We start from the raw sequence: 26,740 nt of genomic DNA, 5'->3' as shown, positions 1-26,740 counted from the left end.
ATGCATAGTTTATTCATTATTAAGCTAAAATGTGCTAACATCCCTTTCCATTCACATATTAATAACAAAGTGATTCTTGTCGCACTGCAGAGGATCCATATATCCATTGCTGAGCTTTATCTTTATTAATCCTTAGTCCCTTATGGCAGGACTCTGCTTTGGATGTGAGACTGGATACCTCAGCATTTATTTATTTATTTATTTTTTTTACGTATTATTTTATTTATTTATTTATTTATTTTTTGCAGGGAATAAAACTTTTGATAAACACACTGACCTCATGAGATTAAACCAACTGTAACATCTGCCTGAAATGATAGACGACAAAACAACATTGCCCCTTTGGAGGACCAGACACAACATGTGTCAACAAAAGCTTGATTCAGTCTGGAGCCTCCTGTGTGATGAGGTGGGGAAATGTGGTGTACAATAAAAGTCTGTATTCCAATTCAAGTTCAAATGTGTAAAAGTGTATGAAATCCAGCCATCACTCCCAGCCTAAGATGGATTCATCATGTTAGATTGCGACATCATTTGCAGCTTTTCATGCCACAGGGCTCGAGGGGACACAAGCCTGACATTGTGTGGCCGAAGTCTATTTCAGTCTCAGGATTATAAGATCAGGAATCTTGGGAAATATAGGTGAAAATGTGTTAAATTGTATAGCAAAAGTCAAGATCCAATACATTTAATGTTATGGCACCATAGGTCCTACTAAAAACAGATGTCTAATTCTGTGACCTTTCATCTGTTTTATGATGTTGGAGAAAGACACCCCCCCAAAATAAATAAATAAATAAAGGAAAAAAAAATATCCCAAAACTGTAAAGAAATGCTGTCTTAATAACAATAATAATGATAATAATAATAATAATAATAATGCTTGGATGTTTTGTGAGGACTTAATACTGAAAGCGGTTGTGCACTGAAGCCAACTCTAAAGTTTAATTTGACATCTCCAGCAATGAAACCATATGACACAGCAGTACTTTTTGCACACTAAGAATGACATTGCACCTCCACTGAAGTCCAGTTTTTTGGTTTATACAATGTAAAAGGACGGCTTTATTGGCTTCAGTAAATGAGATTAACTACTTGCAGTGCAATATGGAATGTTTAAGGTTTTCAACACGCGGAAACATGATTGCTCAACACGTTTAGAGCCTCAGCACAGACCTGCACAGATCTAAAGCCATACATGCTGAAAAACCTGTGACTCCAAGGGGTTTTCTTACAGAAGGTTAAAGAATGCAGTAAAACTAAAATAAAGGGCAATTACTTAGGATGGAAGACTTTCATATATCAGCATGTGGCACACACACACATATGGGACGGAGAGTATGACAGAATATTCACGATTTCTAAATGCAGTAAACTTCTTTGTCTATATTACACTGTTGTTACAGTATTATTCTATGACATTTATGATCTTTAGTTATTTTCTTTGTTGTACACTAAACTCTTTGACTTTGTTCTACAGTTAAATGTTACTAAGAATTAAAGTTGGTTCTTGCTGCCAAGTTGGTCAAACACATTAAAGGTCCGTGTTTCACCATCTCTTGAGTCAGCCAGCTAAGTGTAACACTGAACTTTCAGTGCGGTGAAACATGAGCAGGTGCCAAATAATACATGTGGTATTTACCTTCATTACAAAACAAAAGCTTTACAGTTGGAGGTATTCCACCCTCATAGTGTGGGACTCTGTCCAAATAGATTACTGAGGTGAAATCCAAAGGCCACTGTGAGTCTCTTTGATTTTGACTGATTGAACATGCATTCCATACTTTTTTGTTGACAGAGAAAACACTACTTTGTTTCCTGTTGATTGAGGTAGCCAAATGATTTGTTTCTTCGGAGGTTCAGGCCCCACCAGTATTTTCTTTTCCCAAATTATTTTTCAGTCTCTTTTTGCTTTGTAACTGTGGTTGTTTTGTGTACAGTTAACATCAGAAGCTATGATATAGGGGCCACCTTGTGGTAAAACATAGTGCTGTCCACTTACAGATTAACATTCACGGCAAAGCTCAAATGAACAAGCCACATTTGAGGGGAAAAATAAATAAATAAACAAAATAAAAAAAACAAACATCACAGTGGATTATGACCATTTCGGAAGTGTTTTTCTGCGATAATAAATAGGGACGTCTCTGCGCAGCCTATCGGATTCCGGGATGCAATACGCATCCAAATGAAAAGAACGCCAGTCCTTTCACTAATCCTTGTCTATCCTTTTTATCTCGGGACTCATAGCAGTCGGATCACTATGGGACAGCGAAGCGGTGGGACAAAGCCATGCGGATGATATTCCTGTAAATGAGAGAAAAAGGCAAGTCTGTTTGACTTTAGTGGGCGCAAACTGGGCGCATGTAGGCACGTTGCGTATGCGTAAAAGTGGGCCAAAATGTTCCTCGTCCTGCTCCTGGGGCTCTACGTGGCCACAGGTGAACTCGTCTCCACGGTGAGCTCTTGCCCGTCACAATGCAGCTGTTTTTACCACAACCTGAGTGATGGATCAAAGGCCAGGTAAGGAGGATATCCAAGTGAAAATGATTTTATATCAAAAAATACACTTCAATGTGTTCTGGTTTGTGTGCACAGACGCATCCTTTGAGACGGACAGGTCTTGTCCTGATATGAGGACAGATGTTTGCATAGAGGTGAACACGTGTGCAAAAGATAATTCAGGGAGTGCAAGCCAGTCCAATTTTATTTAATGCAGGATTATCTTTGAAAGGCACTTTCAACCCCCCCATCTATGCGTTTTATGTGAGTTTGGATGGATGAATGAATTATTTCCTGAAGTTTTAGCTACAGAATTTTTGCCTCTTGTGAACTTCATGACATTTTTGTATGCTGTCTCAAAACATCAGACTTTAATGCGAATTTCATCATATGTATAATTAATTCTTTCCTTTTTCTTTTATGTTGTTACTTGTAAAATATCCTTAATTGCGTAGTCTGTGAAGTGTGAATTGGAAGTGAACTCAGATTCATCAATCTACCTTTTAGGAGTGTGATTTGCAATGATCCCGAGATATCTCTTGTGCCTGTCGGGTTCCCTGTTGACACGTCCAAACTGCGGATTGAGAAGACAGCCATCCAGCAGATACCAAGCGAAGCCTTCAACTACCTCTCCAGTCTGGAATTCCTGTGGATGTCCTTCAACACGCTGTCCGCCTTGAACTCGGACAGTTTCCGGGGACTATTCAACCTTGAAGAGCTTCGTTTGGACGGGAATGCCCTCACCGCCTTTCCCTGGGAATCCCTCATGGATATGCCCAGCCTCAGACTTCTCGACTTGCACAACAACCAGCTCACCTCGCTGCCAGCGGAGGCAACCACTTACATTAAAAACCTCACCTACCTGGATCTGTCCAGCAACAGCCTGCTGACCCTGCCGGCAGAAGTGCTGTCCACCTGGCTGGCGGCAAAACCTGCGCAAGGCCCAGAGAGCTCCAAAATGATACTTGGTAAGGGACAGTGCGCATCCTGACGTCCAGTATTCTTTCCCCCAAAATCTTAAGACTGCGGTTTATGTCTCCCTCAATTTGGCATATCCAAAGTGCGCGTAAAGGAAGGTGCGTTAATGAATTTTGCGCAAAGCAAAGTTCTTGAATAACAGATGGATAAAATAGTTGTTGAGCAAAACAACATTTGATGCGTGTAGTTAAGAACGGTTGGAGGTAGGTGAAGAAAATTTTCACATTGGTATTTAGACAAGTTATATGCTTTTGGAGCATATTTAGCATTTTTAAAAAAATCAGGTAATACTTAAATGCAACCAACGCCTTTTACTGAGCATTTAGGCGCTTTATAAACATTTAATACATGATTTCTAATATACTGTTATGTAGTCGTAACCGGATATAAGTGTGTATTAATGTGTTTGTCAACATCCATAGCTCCTCATGTGAGCACCTGTAAGTGATTAATGACAATATAGGAAAAAACAGTTGTAGTACTACGTTACAGTGTGTTCTAAACCAGTCCTGAAATGTTTATGCAGTGCTTATAAATGCTAAACACGAGGGTTGAAACACAGTGTTAACAATTTTAACGAAAGTTCTTCATTGAGAATACATGACCTTTTCAAATGGCAAAATTTTAATTTTGGAATAGATTCTTTAAGCGTTTATGTGTGTCTAAATTCATGTGGAAGTGTGCAAGAAGCCATCTCACTGCACAGTGTAGGTTGCTGCATGTTTACAATACAATCAAAATACAAAGTTCATTTTCAACTAGTTTATCTCATCCTCATGCTCGGAGCAAAAGACAGATGGTCCAGGTTCAGCTCTAAAGGCCGATGCCTTGGTCAAGGACAGGAGGATGAAATGAGAGCAAAACTGAAAACCACCACCATCATCATCATCACCATCATCACCACCACGACCTCCATCATTGCCGTAGTCATGGTCATGATGTAGTTTATGAATTAAATGTTAATCCTCTTACAGGATTAACATCCTAACATCCACACCGGCCATCTGCAGGCTGGTCTATCACTTTGCCCATAGCTGGACGCTCGTCTTTTTCATGTAGCCTCACTTGTACCCTCATCCTCAGGTCTCCATGACAACCCCTGGGTGTGTGACTGTCGGCTGTATGACCTGGTCCAGTTCCAGAAGTTTCCAACTCTTTCTGTGGCATTCATTGACACAAGGCTTCGGTGTTCAGCTCCGGAGAGTGTATCGGGGGTGTTGTTCAGTGATGCAGAGTTGCGGCGCTGTCAGCTCCCACGAATCCACACAGCTGTGGCACGAGTCCGGAGTGCTGTTGGGAACAATGTGCTTCTCCGCTGTGGGACCATTGGAGTCCCCATCCCAGACCTGACGTGGCGCAGGGCGGATGGACGAGTCCTTAATGGAACAGGTGAGTCATCAGATCTTTGAATTGAATATTCTTTCTCTGGGTTGTGCTTGGGGTAAGATGCTTTTGACTGCACTGCTAGTGCTGCTGTTAATTAAACAGAAAGCTACTAGTGGAGATAGTAAGATTGTAAGTCTGACTGACAGCTGTGCCCACAACAGTGAGTTATGCAACACTGATGATGATCAGCGCAATATTGTATAATCACCTGCTTGGTGATTTATGAAAGGAAGCATTTCTCAAATGCCACATTGCAGTTTAATTGTCTTTCTCATATGTTGTCCTTTATTGTGTAATGACCATATTCCCCTCTCTCTGCCATAACAGTCCAGCAGGAAACCTCAAAGGAGGGTATCACCTGGTCTATCCTCAGTGTCCCGGCTGTGTCCTATCGTGATTCGGGGAAATACATCTGCAAGGCCAATAACTATGCGGGAAACGCTGAAGCTGTCATTTCTCTCGTTGTCTCTAACTCACCAAAACCGGAGGGGAACCAAACCAGCAATGACAAGAAGGCTAAAGTCAAGAAGCCCAACCAGATGGGTAAAGCTGCTTACCAGGAGAAACTGGTGGCCAGGTATGTGGCTCCAACCTCCAGTCCTTCATCCATGCCTGCCCTGGACCCAGGTCTTTCCCTTGGTCTTGGTTCTGATCCTGGACTAGCCAGTTATAGCCTGGCTGACAGAGCCACTCCAGGGCCTGCCACCTCCTCCAATCCAGATGCGTTACTGGATCTAGAGAAGACTAATCTAAGCAACCTGGCAGCCAACACCTCATCACTGCAGCAGGACCCAGACAGGGTGGTTCGCTCAGTAAAGGTGGTGGGGGACACAGACAATACAATTTCTCTGAACTGGAGAGCCCCTAAGGCCAAGAACACAACAGCATTTAGCGTGCTGTATGCTGTGTTTGGAGAGAGGGACATGAGGAAGATCAATGTCGGAGCAGGGCAGAACCGCATAACCATCGAAGGGCTGGTTCCCAGGACCAAGTACATTGCCTGTGTGTGTGTGAGGGGGCTGATCCCCAAGAAGGAGCAGTGTGTCATATTTTCCACCGACGAGGCGGCCAGTGCCACAGGCACCCAGAAGCTGATCAATGTGATTGTGATCACAGTGGCCTGTATCATCGCGGTACCGCTCACTGTCATCGTGTGCTGTGGGGCGCTGAAGAGACGCATTCAGAAGTACTGGGGAAAAAAATCCAAGGACATTCAAGATTCATATGTGACCTTTGAAACTCTATCACCGGGCACAAAGGCCAAAGGGCTCGAGGGGGAATATTTGAACAGACTGAACCCAGAGGAGTCCAACAGGCTGCTGTCAGCCCGCTCCAGCCTGGACTCTGAGGCCACAGCTAAGATAGAGGGACAGCCTAATGAGTACTTCTGCTGACATCATGCTCCAGCTCCGGCTCCTGCTCCACGTCACCTCCCTCACACTTATCCATATCCGCGTCCCAGTCTGAACCCCAATAGCTATTCACATCCCCGTCACCACACACATCCCCATGACCACCCACATCCATATCCCCATCACTACCCGTACTCTCACTCTCAACAACATCCTGACGTCAGTCCCCCTCCCACGCGCTCTCGGACGCCCACGCCATGGGATTCCCCCCCACCTGTCCCTCCTCGCTGGATCATGCCGCCAACTCCACCGCCACAGAGAGCCAACTTCTATCAGAGGACTTTTGCACGCTGCACTATAATGGAAATATCAGTTTAGAGAGTATTTACCATTTTAATTACCTTTATTTTCCATGCATATGTAGAATATATCATGTTTTTTGAAGATAGTGTGAAACTCACTGGACTGTTACGTGTATCCATACATTAATAGTAAGAAAACATTCAAATATATTCATGCTTTTATGTCTAAAAGAATGTTTTTTTATCACTAAGCCTGTAAGAGAAAAATATGTCAAAAACTGAAAGAGCCTAACAGTCATCATAATTTATCTTTCATCTCATTAGCATGGCCCAGCGAAGAAACCTCTGCAACCTGATCTGACTTAAAGGGAACTCAGTGGTTGATACTGTTTATATCCTATATGTATGTGTATGATTTGTATATACTTACTAGATGATGTACACTTACATATACAGTTAAGTCTGTGCCTCTGTATATATCTGTCATATGTTCTCAGAGAAGATATACACACAGGCATGGCCCGACACGCTGGCGAATGGAGAAAAGCTGGAGCTGGAGAGAAGTACAGAAAGGACTGAACTATGACACTTTGTAAATATGCTGGAAATTATGCAAAATGGAATGTTAAATGATTTCTATTCCCAGCAATGAGACACATACTGAAATAGCTCAATGTACCTGTTTTGTGCCACCTAGAGGCATCATTACCCCATTAAATGTAGATCTATTCATTCCAATGATATTATTTGAATATAGTTAAATAAACTTTTATATATACATATCTGGTTTGCCTTACTGTGTGTTATTATATCTCCACTCTCCATTATGCGTGTGGGTTAGTCAGCTCTTGACTTGCAGGTGGTCGAAGGTACCACTTTGTGATAAGTCACCAATTTTAATGAGTTTGTAACTTGTAATGGCTTTATTAATATCAGTAAATTATTTAGTAATGCTTTATAAATCAAGCTCCATTTATATGCACTGAGGAAAAAAACTTTTGGGTTGCCAGACTGAGAAAGTTCCTCTGACAAGTTTATATTGTCGAGCTGGATATTTCTCTTTTTATTTTCAATTCATCAATAAAACTCTCTAATGGGCCACTTTTTTCTGGATAAAAAATGAATTTTGACAAAAAAATAATTATGAATGTTTGCTGACGCATTGCCAACTTTTATAAGTGCGCTTTTTCTAACCAAATAGAAAAAGCAAATAACAGTAAGAGGGATTTTTCTCAAACTGGCAACCCAAAGATTTACTAAGAATTTCGTTCTTATTATTGGCTTACAAGTGATCGATAACGCACAGGTTACATTATTAATTACATTAAATTCATAAAGGTTGACTTCTCAGAAAGTGGTTGGGAAATAAACATTTAGCGGCTCACACCTTCTGACTTTGTTAAATGTCAAGCGTGCGTGTCTTTCCCAAGAATTTGACGCCTGCACTTGTTGAGTGCGCGGTACGTCAGGGATTAAGCTTAATAGGCTTCTCTTGTCTGCCGCACTCGGCATGTTTTGAGCACGAATGTAGCCCTCAACTTTAGGAATTTTCGCGGACTATGGACATAATTTGTTACCTTCTAGTTATAGTTTCGTTCAACATTCAGGCGTACGAAACTTATTCTCAATGTTTGCTCGGGTGCAGCTGTGTAGAAGACCGTCATGGGAGGTAAGACCTGATTTCAGTCTTAACCTTGGTAACTGTGTCAGTGGGTGATTGTGGGTAAATTAAAAACATATGGTAGGAAAAACGCATAATTTATATATAAAAGTTAAAATAAAACAAAAGAAAAGGCTTTTCTGGCTTTAAACCCTCGACTGACGTGTGACTCCAATTTACAGTCACCAAATGTTCATTTAAACTCCTCTCTTTAATCACAGATCGCTCGTATGCATGGAGGACAGCGCGTTTGGCGCCATACCAAAGAACCTACCAGATGATATGACCAAAATACGCATAGAAAAATCTCACTTCACTGAAATACCGAGAGGAGCTTTCTCACAAACGCCCGCCTTGGAGAACTTGTGGCTGAACTTTAATGATATCACAGTGATAAACTCAAGGGGCCTGGAGGGTTTAGGGAACTTAACTGAGCTCCGTCTGCAGGGGAACAAACTGCGTTCAGTACCATGGACAGCGTTCGAGGACACGCCGGCCCTCAAGATCCTGGATCTGAAGCACAACCAGCTCGACGTCCTGCCGGAGCATGCGTTAAAATTTTTGCCAGGTCTGACTTACTTAGACTTATCCTTCAATCGGCTTACAGTCATATCGAAGGAGGTCTTCCAAAACTGGCCACTTTACCAGAAACTGCAGAACATGGAGGAGCGGGAGGCGACCGCTTTCGGGCCCAACGTTGTCCTGGCGCTCCACGACAACGCCTGGCTCTGCGACTGCCGCCTGAAGGGCTTCGTGGAATTCATCAGGTCCCTAAGCCCCCCGATTATACTGATGAACTCCTACTTGACCTGCTCAGGGCCGGACTTTAAAGCGGGCAAGTTCTTCCACGAGATAGAGCTGCAGGCGTGCATGAAGCCCGTCGTCACTACCCCGTCCCCCAACATCAGCCTGCCCCTGGGCGCCAACCTCACTCTGCGCTGCCTCGCCAAGGCCAGGCCAGACCCCGCGGTGTGGTGGACATATGGTCTGAAGATAATCAGAGGATTTCATGGTAAGAGTGTGATGTCTGCAGCACATCGTCCACACACCCAGCTGGAGTAATAACTTGTGGTAAATTAGATACTTAAACACACATTTTAATCGCAGACCCACATGAACCCTCCTCAAGATGAAGAAGGTTAAATCTGGATATCGGCCCACCGTCATATAATCACCACTGATTCTTTCAATCTGCACAACGCCATCAGAGCTGATTAAGAGTGTCGGAGATTGCACTGTAGCCTACCTAATGTCAGCCGTGTTGCGCTACTGTGTAGTTAAGTAAACATCCGTGTAAGACTTAACCTTTAGAGCGAAGTGCTTACTGCAGATCACGACTGCAAGTATCCATCATAAACAAACAGCAATCATGCTGCTTCTCCCGCTGGTGCTAACAGTCATCTATCTCATTACATTGGGTAGAAACCAGAGAATTAAAAGTAATCATCAAAATAATGAATAAGAAAAAAAATCCACATTTTCTACTATAAAAAGACACCCCAAAAGGCCTACATTATGGTTTCATACTGGTTATCAGTGATCTATCAATGCTTCAGTTATAATCCATTAATAAGAGTGGCTTTTTGGTTGCCAGGTTGTGAAATATCTCAGTTGTGAGTCATTAATAATCATGTCATAAATAAAATCATTAATATATATAAAGTAACGAGTCTCTAATAAGCCGATAAGCCATCAGCTCAACAGTAAGAAGTGTTAATTAGTAAAGTTATTCTCGCTGCTTAATTAGCCAGCAGCAAAGGCTAGTCATTTGTAATTTTAAATATTGATCAGTCATTCACAAGGATGTGTAACGTAAATATTTTAGTAATCACTTATGAATGGCTTATAACTGATAAACAGCACAATAAGCCTGTTTTGTAAATGTCCCCTCTGGATTGCTGGTCTGGCAAAATTCTTAGATTACATACTGATTGATTAATTGATATTTGATATATAATCACAGTAATATTAGTATGTGTGTAGGGCTCATGTTGTCCAGCCTCTTTAATCGGACTAAGTGGTGTAATTCATTGGTTACCTGTATTTGTTGAAATAAATTGTTTTAAACTTTGTGATATGTGGAAAAACATCTTAAGATAATTAACAAAACTATGTTTTTCCACACTGAGTTTTAATGTCTAAGCTTGAATGTCTGATAAAATAACACTGGATATCCCTGGTATTCTGCCAGAGTCTCAGGAAAGAGTGGATGAAGACACCATCAGATCACTCCTGGTGATCCCCACCCTCCATGCCGCTGACCGTGGTGTCTACACCTGCACTGCCATCAACTTCATCGGAAACTCCTCTGTCAACATCCTCCTGGACGTCTACTCTCCTGGTGGCTCCCAGTCATCGCTGCTCCCTGGCATGCCGGCTCCACCTGCTGCTGGTGATGAAAACGTCTACATTGACATCCGCATCGCCAAACAGACAGTGCGTGGCATCTCCATTGAGTGGTTCGCTGCCCTGGACCACCCAGCTGAAACCTGGTTCACCATCCACTTTGGCCGCGCAGATGCTGATAAGAAAGAAATGATCTACATCGGCCCTGGGATTCACTCTTACTCCGTCTCTGATCTGATGCCTGCTACCAAATATGAAATCTGTGTAACCCTTAAGAACCAGTCACCGCGTCCCGGCCAGTGCATTGTGTTTGTAACAGGAAGTGACATTACTGAGATGGAACAGAGAGAGAAGCTGATTCATATAGTGGTGATAGTTTTAGCCATGGTGCTGGCTGTGCCTATCGGGATGTATGCTTGCACCACTGACACTAAGCTCGCCTGCCTGGAGGGTATCATGAACTCCTGGAAGAACCGGCGGAGGGAAAACAGCTCGTCGACGATGGAGCGAGAGAGGCAAGGAACCTTCGACAGCCTGCAGGCCGCCAGCGACGAGGGCCTGGTCAACAAAGATTCCAGTGAGGACAGGAAGGTGAGGAGGAGGTCAGATGACCGACTGCATAAGGGCAGGGCTGACCACAGCAGACTCACGGCTGAACTATATTAAATTGCTTTGTGTTAGAACAAGGGAAAACGTTAAACTGACCTTGCAATAGACCAGCGTCCCCCTGTATCAGTTCTTTTTGTAAAATATAATGATAATAGATCTGCTGTATGCTTGAATGAGTACAGTATTCAGAAGAATGACGATATTGTCTGCCTTGGTTTTAATCTTATCTCTTCCTCTGTTCTAGGACGAGGAGTTTGTTGCAAAGATGTGAATGGTGACCGTTATGTCAAGAATGTAATTGAAGGATTTGCACCAGTGTAGAGAATGTGCTGCAGTCTGTTTTCTTTCGTCTTATTGTCACGATATGATTAAATGTCGCTTATCACTCATTTTAAACTGCTGCTTTGTATGAAGCCTTTGTGATTGGTTTAAGAGTTTAGGAGTGCTCACAATTACTGCTGATGAGTGCATTTCTAAAAAAAAGTATTTCAGTGTAGTTTGTTACTTTATCTTCTGCTTTATTTTTTATGTAATTCTCATAGCACTTTGATATTGTTTGATGTGTTTCTGTATGTGTGTGTATATTTATCTTTTGATCAGACTAATTTCATATTGGCTTCTTGTCTCAACGTTATGAAATAAGTTGACATATTTTTACTGTAACATAATAGTGGATGTGGAACAAGAAAACCAAGTGGTAATTTTGTGAAATAATAAGCGATTGTGCACTGTGTCAGTAGACCGTGACTTCAATAACATAGTCAAATTAGTGTACAGTATGTTACTATTCTATATTGAGTTATTTTATTGCTCATATAAGACAACACCTCATGTTTCAGTGGATTTCGCTAAAACCACAATATGAAATCTTTGCAGCATTTCATTTTAAATGAGACTGTGAATTTTGTATGTGTGTGTGTGTGTGCGTGTATGTGTGTGTGACTGTTTTCTGACATTTGTCCTTGGGATAGTTCTTTAAAAGCAGCAGTAGGAGTGACCAAATATCAAACAAAGTGTCAAAAACTTAAATTATCATCTCTTTTATGACTGGCTGTGGCTATGGCTATGGCTGTCAAGTAACGAATAATATAATTTGTATTAAATTGCTTTGTTAATTAAATCTTTTACCGTTTATTGTCAACGTTTGACACTGGCAAAGTGAGGTTAATGGTTAGGTTCCCAAAGTTTGTCTTAAATCAACAATCATGTGCCCACATGACACCTCAGATTTTATTTCTTCTAATCATTCCTGCTGTTCATACTTTATCTAAAGCTTTGGTGAGACTGCAGCACTTTGAATGAGTCAGGTCAAATTGTTTTCAGCCCAGAATTCCCTCTTTTTGCTACTCTCTGTCCATGGCGGCTCAACAAAGAGACACTGTCAAGAGAGAGAGAAATTCCATATGTTTAATCCTCCCTGATGCTCACTGTGCATGTACGTCACAGTTCCTTGCCTCTCACTTCTGTGAACACAACACACAGCAGCCATGCGTCACACATGATCTGCACTGTCCAGCACAGACAGATGGCACAACGGATATGCCTTGGCCAATGGCATTGTTCATTTGACATAATACCCAAACACTGGCATCCTCTGCAATATCCCCTCACGGCCTCTCTTTATGATCAGATCACATGAGCCCCCCTCTTCCACCTCCATGTGCTGTCTCCTTTGATGCTACTGGGGCTCACTTCCACTGACTTAAGATCAGGGTTTTAAGTGACAAGTTGAGATTGGCTTCTCTCATTTTCTGGGGCACAGACACATCTGCTTTCTTGCTTGTTAAGATGTATTTATATCATTTGTGAGTGTTGGGTTGATGCTGGTTTTTGTTGTAATCCTGCGTATTACACAGGACAATATGAATTCTCGTTTTGGACTTATATATCATGTTGTACATACCATGTTGCATAAAGCAGTGTATTATTTAAACACTACACTTACAACAGATGTTGATCTCATGGGCTGCAATGTTCAAAGTTGATAAGTTAACCATGTACATATGATGCTTTTCTTTAGTTTTCTTATCCCAAAAAGCAAATATTTCATTTACATTTTAAACCACTGGTGCTCTAAACACATCCCAGGGTTTTTCAACCCTGTGCATAGCTTTCTTTCATTTTAAAGCATCAATGCTCTTTGCAACTTTTAACTCTGTAATCCTCTATCAAATAGCCCAGTAATCCTGACTGCCTCTTAACATGGCATAATGCATGATCATTTGGGCTGCTCCTCATGTTCCCTCATTTCATTTCAGAGCATTAACAGCTTGCAACACTGAAAAGTTTTTGTGTTCATGTGTGTGACGATTATGATTTGAAATTTGATTTTCATACCTCAAGAATATTTGGGACTGTGAAGACTTGAAAACAGCAACCCATCACATATTTGTGAAAAAAGCATATGCACGTATAATCTGACTGAGTTTAGGCAGTTTTTACTTTGTCAAATAACACCACAAATAATCCCCAGAGACTGCTCTGCGTCATCATAACCATGTGAAATGTGCCAGCTGAGGCTGCAGAAAGTTTGATGCCAGTCGCACACATCTTGTCCATCCAAAATAGATCAGGGCAGATGGACTTTTGGCTTTTAGCCAAGGATGCAATATTGTACAAAGATGAACAAGTTGGTCCTTGGATTAGAGAGTGTAATCTGCAAATTTCATGTTTTATGTAACTTTGAAATCGTGTGCATGTTGGTCATGATGTCTACACAAATACCCAGTGAGTGGTTCAGTGTAACTTCATAATTGGTAGTGCTCACATTGATATTGGACCTAAGGAGAGCAAAAGGGCGTGCACCAGGATAATGTATTACATATTTGAACAACATCTGGTGAGGTTTCGCCAAAATAAATAAATAAATAAAACAGCAAATGTAATACTGTTGTGTAAGACATCTAAACTCATACATATAGCCTTCCTCTTACAATATGTCCTACATTACTTTTTTGGATACACTGCCATGTTCATATATTGCTCTAAGTTTAACAATAGCGCATGCTAGACTAACTTCTTTCCTCTGCTTTGTCAGGGAGGAATATGATTCAATAAAGTCTCCCTTAAGGCTATAAAATCATTAGTGTCAGTCAGTGTCATTTTATTTAAGGAACCAAGACCCTCTTTGTCTTCAAACACTGGGCTGTGGTCAAGCAGTTTCTACTCCGTCTCCAGAGGGGGGCAGTAGAGTATATTTGCAGGCTGATGAAAAAGGTGTTAAAAGGTAACAAAGCTGCCGTGTTTCACAGAGCCTTCAAGGCGACAGTCTAATGATCTGAGTGTCCTGGATTCAGTATGTTCTAATCCTGGACATCTGTAGCCGGTTGAGACCAGATAGGCCTAAGTAAGTGAAAATCTAAAATATCTTTTTAAAGGTACAACTGGTCTGCTTCTTTTGTCAAAGATCCAATTGCATATTCATATACATTTAAATTCATTGGTAGAAAGTAACAAAGAATATTTTCTCAGTCACTATGCTTTTGAAGAACTTTGAGGAACAGAGTTCAGATTAAGATTTGGATAAATGTGATCACTTTACTAGATGATGCACTGCTATAGATTACCTAAAAATATATGAAGCAGTTAAATTGGCTCCTTGTTGCATCAATAATCAAATAATTTATAGTCTAATAATGTAACACTGACATTATAAAATCGACATTTCTGTACTTTTTACCTGTATACCTGTGTCACCTGTGTTTGCTACTTTACTTGAGCACATTTTTCACCACTGCTGAAATTACAAATGATGTTTTTATTGATAACGACAGATAAATTTTTTGACAAAAAAGACACCAATTGAAACACATAAACAACCAGATATACAATAGTAAACAAATGAAACACAGTCTTTTAAATCTGAAATTAAACATTTCGTGACTGCTCCAAACCAGGGCTCTGAACAGTGCTTTACACCTGCTCAGTAGGATTAAAGGTCGTCCTAACGTGATCACTTTGCTTCCCTTCCCTCAGACTGATCTCTTTAGTCAGTTCAAGTGTCATGAAATCTCTTGTAAGGAGCTTGGGTGGATCCCAAATAAACAGTTTTGCTTGTTGCTTGCTTCTTGCTGAATGACTTCATTTGTCACCAGGGATCTGGGTTGGGAACTCTAATCCACTAGTGTGTCAACAAAAGGTTCAAAAGGTGGAATTTATCTGTTAATAAATGACACAGAAGTGTCAACCAGAAGCAAACGATAAATGGATGTCAAAGAAAAACATGATCTGAATGATGACGGGAAATTTCTTCCATCAGATGAAAGCTGTTCCAGTGTGTATAATCTGTCTGAAAATGAACACAGACACACGTGTACACACACACACACACACATTAATGATTGAGTTTTAAAGTTTACTCTTTGCTTTGAAAATGTCAGTCAACAAAACAGTCCAAGTCAAGGCCCAATTTGTGTCTATTGCGAAGTTTTTGATCATACCATATGACCTTCATGCTTTTCAGATGAAGTCTGCACACTTCAGTATTTGGTTTTCCATTTTAAAGTTTCCATTTGTCTCTATGGCAACATGGGAAGATCTGGAAATTCAAACTTGTGCATTCCTGGTGACAACTGGACGGATCTGCTGCATGAAATCTTCAGAAGTGCTCCTAAATGGACCAAGAGCTGAGATTGTTACGTCAAGCACTAGTAATGTTTCAACCTCTTCTGTTCGAGTCTCATCTTGAGCTCTGAAACCAAAGCTTTGTTCACAGTGTCCTGTCTGGTTATCACTGGCTTCTTTTTAGGTTTGATGGGCACTGTTGCTGAAACGGTGGGAACCACCCACTGCCTCTCCCCTGGGATGTAAGGGGGTGGTGGAGGGGGCAGAGATGGGGCAGGAGGTGGGGGCCATTGTCTCACAACATTGCTGACATTGTTGTTGTAGTTGACATTCTCAACGATGACCTCCGGCTCCTGCTGTTCCTCTTCTACTCTGAATTTCTCTCCTTGAGTTTCTGGCTTCTTGAAAGGGTTTTTGAAGTTCCAGGTCTGCTGTTTCCTTGGTCTCCTCCTTACACGGCGGTTAGGCAGGATCCGGTTGGACTTTTTGTTGCGCATGAATGTTGCAGTGGAGATGATGATCGTGACTATGACCATGAGACTAATGACACCAGCAAGCATGCCTAGGATCTGCATAGGCTTGTTTCTACTCTGCATGAAAAATGATCCCAAAGGCCCCCCATTGAGTTGGGTCTGTAAAAGAGCACAGGGAGAGTTCACATCCATGGGACTGAAGTCATAGTCTGTCACACAAAGATTAGATTGTAAATATTGTTCTGTGTATGTACTGTAGTAGTGCATAAAGTCATTATTTGGCTAACAGTATCACCTGAGGTGCAAGATACAAAATTCTGTAAAATCGAGAGACCAGTTACTGCAAATGTACTGCCACAATACTATTTATTTAAAAATTATTTTTCTGTTTTCTGATGGATGTCTTGCAAATGAAACACACCAAAACATGATAATTATAGTTCTTTTAAATACATTCTTCTATTATTTTATATTTTGTCAAGACAAGATCAGAGAGGCTAACTGGGAAACTAGCTGAGACCATCCAGAATCTGAGAATGAACATATGAATTTGTGTAAAAATTATTCTGTTATTTTGTGGTGTTGTAAAGTGAGTACTAAATCAAAACATGAAAAAAGCAACAGCATATGAACATGTTGAGAGGATAGTTTATATTGTGCTCCGGTACTCTTTTACAGACACAGCCTTGTTCTTTTAAAATGATTCGCCACAAATTCTTAGTACCACAGAGTAAAAACAACTGTTGTGCTGTGATGATGATCTCAAGGCAAACTTCCTCTACGGCACAGGCCTCCTTATAATCTTTCTGATCTTGCCCTGAGATTGTATACGGGACTTTTTCACAGAGTTCCAGTATATAAGAGTTGAAATGAAGATTGTCAGTGAAATGGCGAAGGTGACAGCAGTCAAACAAATCCCAAACACAGTCCCTGGACGTTTCCTTAGGCCCAAGAAGTATGAGAAAAATCTGGATTTGATCTGAAAACATGACAATTGCATTTTTGTGAGATTTTTTTTTTTTTTTTTTTTTATGACTACAAATTTTTAATTGCTATCTAAGCAAACAATTGTTACAGGTTATTCTGCAGAAAAGCTGCACCACATACAAATTGATCAGATGTTTCAACACTAGTTTGAACTAAAGGTAAGGATTAAACAAACAATTTGTAAATTTGCTACAGTTTATTCTAACTAAAATCAGTCAAACGGGGCTTGCATGACAAAGAGTTACTTAAAATATGGAGGGAATGAGCACTCGTACTATGCACTCATACTGTAAGTGTAAAATGTTGAATTGAAATTAGGTGTTGCAAAGAAGTTATACTGTAACTACACTGTAAAACAATCTGAATTGCTATGATAATTATTTCTATAGAATAATCATAAGCTGTGGCCACAACTAGAACGACCTCTGAGCAACATAAAACATGAAGCAATGATGGTATTTTTATCACTAACAATTAAATTGAGATGAACTAGTAGTTGCAACTTCGCACACGCTATTTTTTATGTATTTGAAGTGCATCACTTAAAAAGCATCTGTAGAACTTGTCATATTGTCATCTACTCATCTACTCTGTTGTAACTTACAGCTTCAGTGATGTCAATCTTGACGACTGCAGTGGTGCTGAAGGATGGCTGACCTCGGTCGCGGGCCTGCACCACCAGGGACCAGGTGCAGTCTCTTTGCTTGGTTATGTTCTGAATGATGGCCATTGACTTAATGTAGGACTTCAACATGATCTCCCCCGTGTCAGCGTCAATGTCAAAGATGTTGTTGTCTGGTTCAGCTTTCATGATCGCATACTCGATGACATTGTTGGGTACTTCTGCATCATCGTCTACAGCCTGTGTGGATGTAGATGCATTTCATTTAATCCAACAAATTTAATAAATACTGACAATATACTTCCAACAGATTGAATCACAAAAAGAACAAATACCTCTATTTTCACTGGTGCCCCAATCACCATTGTCGTCTCAAGAAAGTTATCATTGAATGCAGGCGGGTGGTCATTCAGGTCCAGCACAGTCACAAACACCTCAGCCAGGCTGTACTTCCCCTCTGTGTCCTCCGCCTTCACATAGAAGTTGTATTTAGACCTCACCTCTGCATCCAGACTCGCCCACGGCTGGGTGTAGATAATCCCAGATGCAGGCTGAATAAGGAACCTGTAATCATTATTATCATTATTATTATTGTGTAGAAACCTTTATTTTCCTGGTAGGGTGGGCTCACTGAGGGCATTGGCGTTAGATTTACTATTTTTTAGGCTGCTGTTGGCCTTGACTTAATATTGCACTTTTTACTGCACATATTGCTTTTTTCATTCTGTGTAGCTGTATGAAAACTAAATAGCAAGTTGTAGTAGTAAATTTATCTGATTATACTTACATACCTTTACTTTAAAAACAGGACTTTTACTTGTAGTGGATCATCATCATTAACCTGCATGAGGGAAACTACGCTATCGTCAAAGTTCGACAGTTCACTTATGAGCTTGTTTAAAACTTGCCAACATGCTGTATTTCATTTGTTTAACTTGTACATGAACATTATATTCGTTTTGGAGTTAAGTGTTGAGAAGCAGAGGCCTTGTTTCTACAGTGCAAGTTTTGTAAGTCAAAAATACTAAGTTAGTACTTGTATATTAACAACAAGTAATGGTGAACTTTAGAGGCAGGCAGATTTTTGTTGTTGTTCCTTGATCATCCCATTTCAGTTCAATTTAGTCATGAAAGAGTTAACTGTCAATATACACAGCAAGAGAGAAAATGGATGGGTTTACTGACTTACTTACTGACTTGTTTAAATACTATACAGTGACTTTCACAGTGCAAGGAAGTCAGAAGCAAAGAGCGGTCTATTTTCTCCCTTAATCCCATTAGAGTATTAACTAAGACGGAGGGCAAGCAGGCAAAGATCAGGCCTGCATGATCCTGTGTATGCTGAAGTATGATACAAGATATTGAAAAAAAGAGTGTGAAGTCAGTCGTGTTTTGCTCGATAACAAATGTCAAGTGTGAAGAAACATTCTGGTGTAACCTGAGGTTGCACAGTTTCAAAATGGTTTTGACCAAAAAAGTACAGCTGATTTTAGAAATCCTTGTCCTGGACAGCATGCGACATCAAATAGCTCCTCTGATTTATTGTGACACAACCCAAAATCTACACTGAGAGATCCAAAAATAGTTTCTACCTGTATTTTCTCATACAAAGCAAGTGGTTTATTGGGAACAAATACAACATGTCCTTACTAACATACATCTGTGTGTTTACAGTGGCACTGCACTTCATTGATTCATGTTTCCTTTGGTTTTCTATTTTTGATGTTTCCACATCCTGGACTTTTGGTCCTCTAAGGCATGAAGAAATGTGACTAAAATGAAATAGAACAGTACTGAGATGAAAATTTGGACAAAATGTAGTGATGTGAAAGGAAAGGCAATCTGTGGGTGTACAGAGAATGGAGAGCTTTTTTCTCAGAGGCTAGACTTCTGCAGGAAATCTAATAAAAATCGAGCTCAGAGAAAATACCAGCAAATCCTCTGCGGGACTACGGTCCTTAGGTGAAATAAACAGAACCAAGTTCTAATAAGAAAAACAAGTCTGCTGTCACATTTCTGCACAGCTTTCAGGCAGATGTGTTTTTGCTGTGGGTGATTTTCATGCAGAAGAGTACAGTGGTCTAGAATTAAAATGCCACATTCAGGTTCAGATACAGTTTATCATTTAATTAAACAATTTTGTTGAAATTAGTTTGCGTCACAGTTTTGTTTTTTTACGTAGACTTAGACCCCCCCCACCCCCCCACCCCGACAAACTTGGTTTAAATTATATTCTTATACTCACAAGTCAGCCCCTGATCCATAAATAGAGTACTTTACTTCACCCCAAGGTCCTGAGTCTGGGTCTGTTGCCTGCACACAAACAAACAAGAAAATACGTAATGACTCTGGTAGTGGCACTTGCAAAAATCAGGTCAGTTTAACAAATCTTTCACAGGAAAATCTGCAACTCCTCTTTTGGAGATTAAGTGCAATATATGGCTCAGTGAGCTAGGGCATATCCCCCCATTTCCTGGCATTATTTTGGGTTCAAGTCCGGCTTCTCTTGTTTTTCTGCCTCATACCTCTGATAAATCTCAAAATATTGATTTAAGATTTGTTGTGTCTCTTTAAAGCCAACAAGAAAAAGAGTAAGTCTGTGCCACCATGGAGTCATTAAACTGAATGACTCTGTGCTGGACAGGACCATGATGTTACAGGGGTCAGCTATAAACAGACTGGTTTTTGATGTCATAGGAACATCATCATCATGGGCGTCAGCTAATCTGTCTGTCTGTCGCTGCAGGGATGCCTGTTCACTGTCTCCATGTGTCCAAGGTCACTTGTTGGCTGTTCTTTTATCTGATTGAAATTGCCTGGGATCAAGGAAATGAGCCTCTGTGGTGTTCACGCAAGGGCAGGATTTATCAGCGAGCCTCCCTGTTGCTCTCAGCCTCTGCAGGGCTGATATGAACTGACAAGGGTGAAAGATGAGATTATCTGTCTATCTATCTATCTATCTATCTATCTATCTATCTATCTATCTATCTATCTATCTATCTATCAAAACATGTCCTTAAAAGTGTTCGTGTTATTTCTGCACATATTTTTGTGCTTCAACTACATGTGCTTCTAAGCATTAGGGGGAAAAAAATGTGGGAATTTGTGTTACACAACAAAATGAAAGTGATAGCCATCTGGCAGCTTACCTCGCCTAGCTTTTATCTACATGTTTTCACATATTATCCCATCCCGCACCGCCCAAAAAGTCTACATTTAGGGAATTAATGGCCCTCTTGGGCATTTTGTTCAAATCAGCATTCCTCTTTAGCCCAGAGTGACGTACACCAGTGATGGCAAGTATTTTTAGACAGGATGAAGGCCCGCTCACCGTGACTGACACCACATTGGAGCCACCGGGTGAGTTTTCTGGAATTCTGGCGATGTAGTAATCTGAGGAGAATTTCGGAGCATTGTCATTGGTGTCCAGGAGATGAATGACAATGTCTGCGGTGGCGCTGAATCTCTCAGGCGTATCAATCTCAACTGCAAGCAGCTAAAGAAGAGAAAGTTTTGGAGATAAATCAATGAAAAAGAGAAATATACAACAGTTGCAGGTGCCATTTGTTTAGAAATGTCTGCTTTTTGGTTTCTGATCCCATTGCAAGCTACTGTGGTGCACAATATATTAACCTTGTAAGTGAGAAAGTGATGTTTCTCATAGTCCATGGCCGCAGAGTCTTCGACTAAGATTGTGACTTGGGCCTCATTGAGAACAGTCTGAGGGACGACTCGCAGCATCCTCCCTGGTCCGATCAGTCTCAGATTGAATTTAGCATTTGCACCCTGCAAGAAGACAACACACAACATCATGTCATTCAGAATGTCTCATTAGTGAAAATGACAGTTGGTATGTTATACATGCATGAACCTATTTATAGTAATCTGCATTTGTTACAAATAGGCATACAGTATAATCCATATAGTATCCATTCAATCAATATAAAAGCTTTGTATCTTTTTCATTATTACAATAATACTGTATATGAAAAAGCAAGAGCGGCAGTAATATTCTTGGTGAAACATAATGTCTCGGGACGGGGAGAGCTTGCCCCGATGTTATAACAGTATTATCAGAGGATACATTTGGTGAACATCATCTATTTGGATGAGGCTCATGCAAGGAGCTGGAAATACACGGAGACAAATGGCATTGTTAGGGAGGTACCTTTTAATTTATCGTGGCTTACTTTCAGGCGTACTTTTTTTTTTTTGCAATATTACTGTAAAAGGATTTTCTCTGATAATAGCAGGCTTAACGTAACAGACAGAAAGACAGACACCAGCCTGAACACAATGTTGTGGCACGATGAATGTTGATTACATCAGTTTCTTGTTAGATAACAATGTAATTTGGTCAGCTGATGAGTGTTATTACAGAAAGAGCCACATAACAACAATTATTGCTCTTCTCTCCTGGTTAACTTAGGTCTCTTTCGATGGCAGCAACACTGTCAGTTCTTTTTTATATATATATTATTTTCATGTAGTCAGAAATAGAAGACAAACTGGTCTCCCACCTGATCAGAGTCATTGACTGTGATTTTCAGCCCCCGCAGTATCTCTCCCTCCGGTGGGTGCTCATACATGGTCAACTCAAATATGTTTTGTGGGCCCTTCTCTCCATAGAAAGTAGGTGGGTTATTGTTCAGGTCCACCACACGGATCACCACCGTGGTCACCCCGTAGTCCATGAGTCTGCCTTCAGGACTTACTTCTGACGCCTGGACAAGGGGAGTAAGAGTTATGCAGGTCAGGCCACCTTTATAAATTATGCTGTAAGTCAAAGAATCTGTGGAAAATCTCATCAACCTATTTAACAGTGATGACAGTGATGTTGAGGAAAATGTAAGTAGGGGCCTTATTTACACTAAAATAGAATGAATTAATTCACCACAACCTACCTTGACTTTAATGTTAAAGATTTCTCTCTTCAAAAACATGGGGAAAGTCAGCAGGGTGATACAGCCACTTGTTTTATTGATGTGAAAAACACCATCATCACCTGAGGAGACAACAGAAGTATGAGCACTTTTGTCTCATTTCAAAAATCAATTGAATGTTCTTTTTGTGATATGCTTACCATCATCGAAGGAATAATGGACTGGATTTGGTTTACCCACGTCACCATCTTTGGCTACAACAGTGAATATTTCAGATCCCTGGAGGGAAAAGTTCATCAAATGAGGTTACACTGTTGTATCAGCAGTGAAACAAGAATGATAATTAGTTGTGGAAGTTGAAGACAGTCAGGCTGTAAAATAAACATGAAACAAAACTGAATAAATGTATTCATATTTCTCCAATAACTGATGCTTGATGTACTGAAAGACCTTACTTCTTCTGCCTATAACACATTTCACTCTTACTATGAGAGAACTAAAGTATTTGGTTTCATTGGATTGTCATAAAAAGTGATGATATACTTTTTCAGAGCAAAGCAGGGATTTTAATGGTGTCACCATGTGGCTGGTGTACAACTACCACAACAAATCTATTCAACACCTGATCTTCACTGAGTCTTCAAAGGTACATTCAAATGTCAGAGCCCTATTTATTCCCTTTTGGATGAAAGTCAGAACCTGTAATCTCTCCCCTCTGATGCGATATGGCAGTGACATTTTGTGACTGAGGAGATAATTTTGCTTTCATCTGCTGTGAGAAAAGCTATGGAGAAGTCAGCATGGGCTTTACTATAAATGCCAACAATTAAACTTGTTTGATATGAGATAATCCTGCCTTGGGTTTTTAGAGCTGTTTTTTTCCCTGGTTCTTATTTACCTGTGAGTTTAAAAATAAACTGCATTTATTGCGTGAGGTTAGCATGCTTTGCTCTGCTGTGAAAATTCAATGTGCAGTATAATTTATTATTGTTATAGACAGAAATAGGTAACAGAAATTATCAGGACTTCACAAAATGTTTCTAAAAATATGCTATATGAATGCTATACACACTGCATGTTTAGAGTTGAAACAAAATGTCACCGAAGGATGTTTTCATATTCACCGGTACTGAGATTTCATAAACGTAGCCAAAGTATGGTGTCCCAATAAAAGATGGCGGCATGTCCTGTGCATCGATAACGTTGATCGTCAAGGTAGCAGACGAGGACATGAACTGCTCCTTGCCATTTAAATTACCCCCACCATCCTGGAACAAAAAGAAATGGACGGTTAAAATTCATATTTCAAAGGACAATGTTTTATAATGTGTAATGTAACACTTTATGTTAAAATTTAAATGAAATTTTAAGTTGATTGGGAGAATTTTTCTGCTGGTCTAGACATGAAAAGGTTTTGAAGACATTTTCAATTTCAACAGTGTATTCTTGAGGCCTAGCAAATCTCTTGAATAAATTCCTTATAAATCACTAGCAAAATTTTTGAAATTTGTATTGTTTACATCCATGTATGTTAGCAAGTAGCCTACTTCTTGTAAGACTTTTGTTGACACATTGCTGCACTTCTTGACAACACCATCACCAGCCTGGGGGTTTCTGACCACTAATGCTGTTGAGTTTTAATGCACCTTGTGCCATTTTAATACACCTTATGCCGTTACCTTGGCAATGACAGTGACAAAGTGTGTCTTTGCTGTCTCGTAGTCCAATGTTTCCCCAGATTTTATACGAAGGACACCACTGTGTCTATCGATGGTAAACAAAGTGGACTGAAGAGTCTGTAATGGAAAAGAGAACAAAAGCAGGATTTTAAAAGCACAGGCAGAGACACATTCTATGTCACATCAATAAAAGCCTATCACTGAAACCCCTAAACCCATTTTACAACCACTCATGTGAGATACCATGACAAATGGTCAGATGGCTGTCAAAACATTCAGTAGCCACTTGAATTAGGCCACAGCTTTTATAAAGTCTATCTCTTTGTCCATCTGGATGTAAAGAGCCCATATGTTCAAGCATGGGGCAGGCAGGTGAAAGCTGCTATGTCCAGATGTGCAAAGCCTCACTCATCACTTTTGCTCCAGGCCAGCTGTTTGTCGGTCCTAATAGTCCAAAGTGCAAACTAACATTGCCTGCAACCCCTGGCCAAAGCAGCCCTCTAAGCATCAAGTACGTGACACAAATGTGATTGTGATTTAATCCCCATTCCCATGGCAGCATATTCAGGCACATGCACAAATACAAACATTAACAGTGGAAAATCTAACTGATGTTAACCTTATCAGTACATCTATACAATATTTACATTTACACGCAGGTTACTATTAGAACTGACCAGATTCAGCTAGCATTTCATACTAGGAGCATTTTCTAAAACATATTTTGTCTGTGCCTTTTTCTTATTCAGATGCTGTATTCATTCATTACTAAATAAGTCAGGGTGGATTGAATAAGAGTAGGCGGGATTCTCCCAATGCTGAGTGATACCTGGAGGTAGTAGGTGACTGAGCCACCTGAGCCCGTGTCCCGGTCCACTGCCTCGACTTTGTAGATGCTGCTGCCCGACTGAGTTGTCTAAGATTTGCAACAGGGAAAGTAACTTAGGTTAGTCTTCACACATTTGATAATTTCACAGTAATATACTGTCCTTCTCTTTTTATGAGGAGAGATTGCTGCTTATATTTTGACTCATAATCAAAGGGTTCACATAGCATATACTATTTGCTTAACCTACTTCCAGTACATCAATGATTGCCGGCAGATTTTGAAATTCAGGTTTTTCATCATTTGTATCCATCACAAATATTGTGACTCTTTCCACAACCTGGAAGGAAGCAGAAGAATGAAACAAAAAACATGAAACCTGCTCAGCTTTGTTTTAGTTCGTTTCATTATTAGAGATGGATTAAATAGCACAATCACACATCAAATAAGATGTCGATACCTTGCTTTGCCCATCTGTGATGCTTACAAGAACATCAATAGAATCTTGTTTCTGAGCAGAGATGGAAAATTATTTGATATGGAGAATGAAACAATTGTGAAAATATTACATGTTAAAGTTTAAAGCCAGGCTGATGTTTTTTCTACCCTGTTGTCCTCTGAGACCTATGTTAAGTGTACCTCTCTGTCCAGCTGTTCCACCAATGTGATGTTTCCTGATATGGGGTCGACCCTGAAGTACTCTTTGGACCCTGGATCAAAGGAAAGGCCATACCTCACCTCCTGGCCTTCAGGGTCTGTGCCGTTGAGACAATAGATCTGTGTACCTGATAGAAGATATGATAGTTTAGTCAAATTAGCCTCAGCTATTGACTAGTTCAGACATATATTGAAATGAGTGAAACCTGCATTGAGACAAAAAAAATGTGTGGGTAAATTTCTTTTTCCAAATTTTATTAATTTAAATGAACACTTTAAAACTGGTTCCATAGGCAAAATTCATTAGCCTCTATCCATTATAGTGGTAGTCATTGTTTGGGCAAATCTGCTGCAGAACAAATGGGGATGAGACATGGTAGACAGCATTATAATAAGTACATTGATTGCTGAATGTGTAGAGGGACAGCTGCTTCACATTCACAGCCAGCAAACTGTCCCTCGCATCAACAGGTGGCACCAGCAGATGAGCATGTTAGTGTGAGTGTGTACATGCCACACAACATCTGTTCATCTATCAAAGTCTATTTAATGTCCTGGACTCTCAGATTTTGGCAACCAAACCAAGCCACTTTGTTGATTGGTTACTCCACCAGCCTATTTGCCGTCCACACTTAATGTCCTGTATGTCAGAGGTTGATCTCACCGACAGCCGTGTCCTCTGAGAGGCTGAACAGTGCCAGGTTCCCATTGTGGCTGTAAGGTCCATTGTCATAGAAATAGGGCGCAAAGTCTGCTTGTGCTGAGGACAGAGACATAAAACCACCATTGAATGCCCAAAAGTCTTTTAGTAATTCAGCTTAAAGTTGCACTATGTGCCCTTTAAAACAAGAATTAGCATCATTCATATCATTCTGTTGCAAATTGAAAGTTGAATTCATATACTAAAAAATACAT

General features: G+C 40.4%; 3 protein-coding genes across 3 annotated transcripts; 2 read left to right on the top strand and 1 right to left on the bottom strand.

Annotated features, from left to right (window-relative positions):
• The first annotated feature begins 2,088 nt into the window (after positions 1 to 2,088).
• On the top strand, positions 2,089 to 7,238 carry lrit1a (leucine-rich repeat, immunoglobulin-like and transmembrane domains 1a). The gene is made up of 4 exons (XM_046402145.1): positions 2,089 to 2,523; positions 3,010 to 3,470; positions 4,564 to 4,869; positions 5,194 to 7,238. The coding sequence occupies exons 1-4, from the start codon at positions 2,402 to 2,404 to the stop codon at positions 6,258 to 6,260; spliced, it is 1,956 nt and encodes a 651-aa protein (XP_046258101.1). The 5' UTR covers positions 2,089 to 2,401; the 3' UTR covers positions 6,261 to 7,238.
• Positions 6,265 to 11,201, top strand: lrit2 (leucine-rich repeat, immunoglobulin-like and transmembrane domains 2). The gene is made up of 6 exons (XM_046402538.1): positions 6,265 to 6,327; positions 6,443 to 6,599; positions 7,018 to 7,083; positions 8,105 to 8,189; positions 8,402 to 9,192; positions 10,372 to 11,201. Exons 1-6 carry the CDS (start codon positions 6,265 to 6,267, stop codon positions 11,190 to 11,192), a joined length of 1,983 nt encoding a protein of 660 aa, XP_046258494.1. The 3' UTR covers positions 11,193 to 11,201.
• A 3,752-nt stretch (positions 11,202 to 14,953) lies between these two features.
• On the bottom strand, positions 14,954 to 26,653 carry cdhr1a (cadherin-related family member 1a). Its single transcript, XM_046402149.1, has 16 exons — positions 26,490 to 26,653; positions 25,808 to 25,953; positions 25,629 to 25,679; positions 25,419 to 25,508; positions 25,172 to 25,258; positions 24,343 to 24,459; positions 23,788 to 23,931; positions 22,864 to 22,942; positions 22,685 to 22,785; positions 22,301 to 22,504; positions 21,414 to 21,566; positions 21,112 to 21,276; positions 20,026 to 20,093; positions 18,116 to 18,344; positions 17,763 to 18,020; positions 14,954 to 16,330 (listed from the first exon to the last, which is right to left on the bottom strand). Exons 1-16 carry the CDS (start codon positions 26,599 to 26,601, stop codon positions 15,782 to 15,784), a joined length of 2,553 nt encoding a protein of 850 aa, XP_046258105.1. The 5' UTR covers positions 26,602 to 26,653; the 3' UTR covers positions 14,954 to 15,781.
• Between the last annotated feature and the right edge of the window lie 87 nt (positions 26,654 to 26,740).

This window comes from Scatophagus argus, chromosome 10 (assembly GCF_020382885.2).
Source record: "Scatophagus argus isolate fScaArg1 chromosome 10, fScaArg1.pri, whole genome shotgun sequence".
Taxonomy (NCBI): domain Eukaryota; kingdom Metazoa; phylum Chordata; class Actinopteri; family Scatophagidae; genus Scatophagus; species Scatophagus argus.
This window is presented reverse-complemented; position numbering and strand designations above follow the sequence as displayed.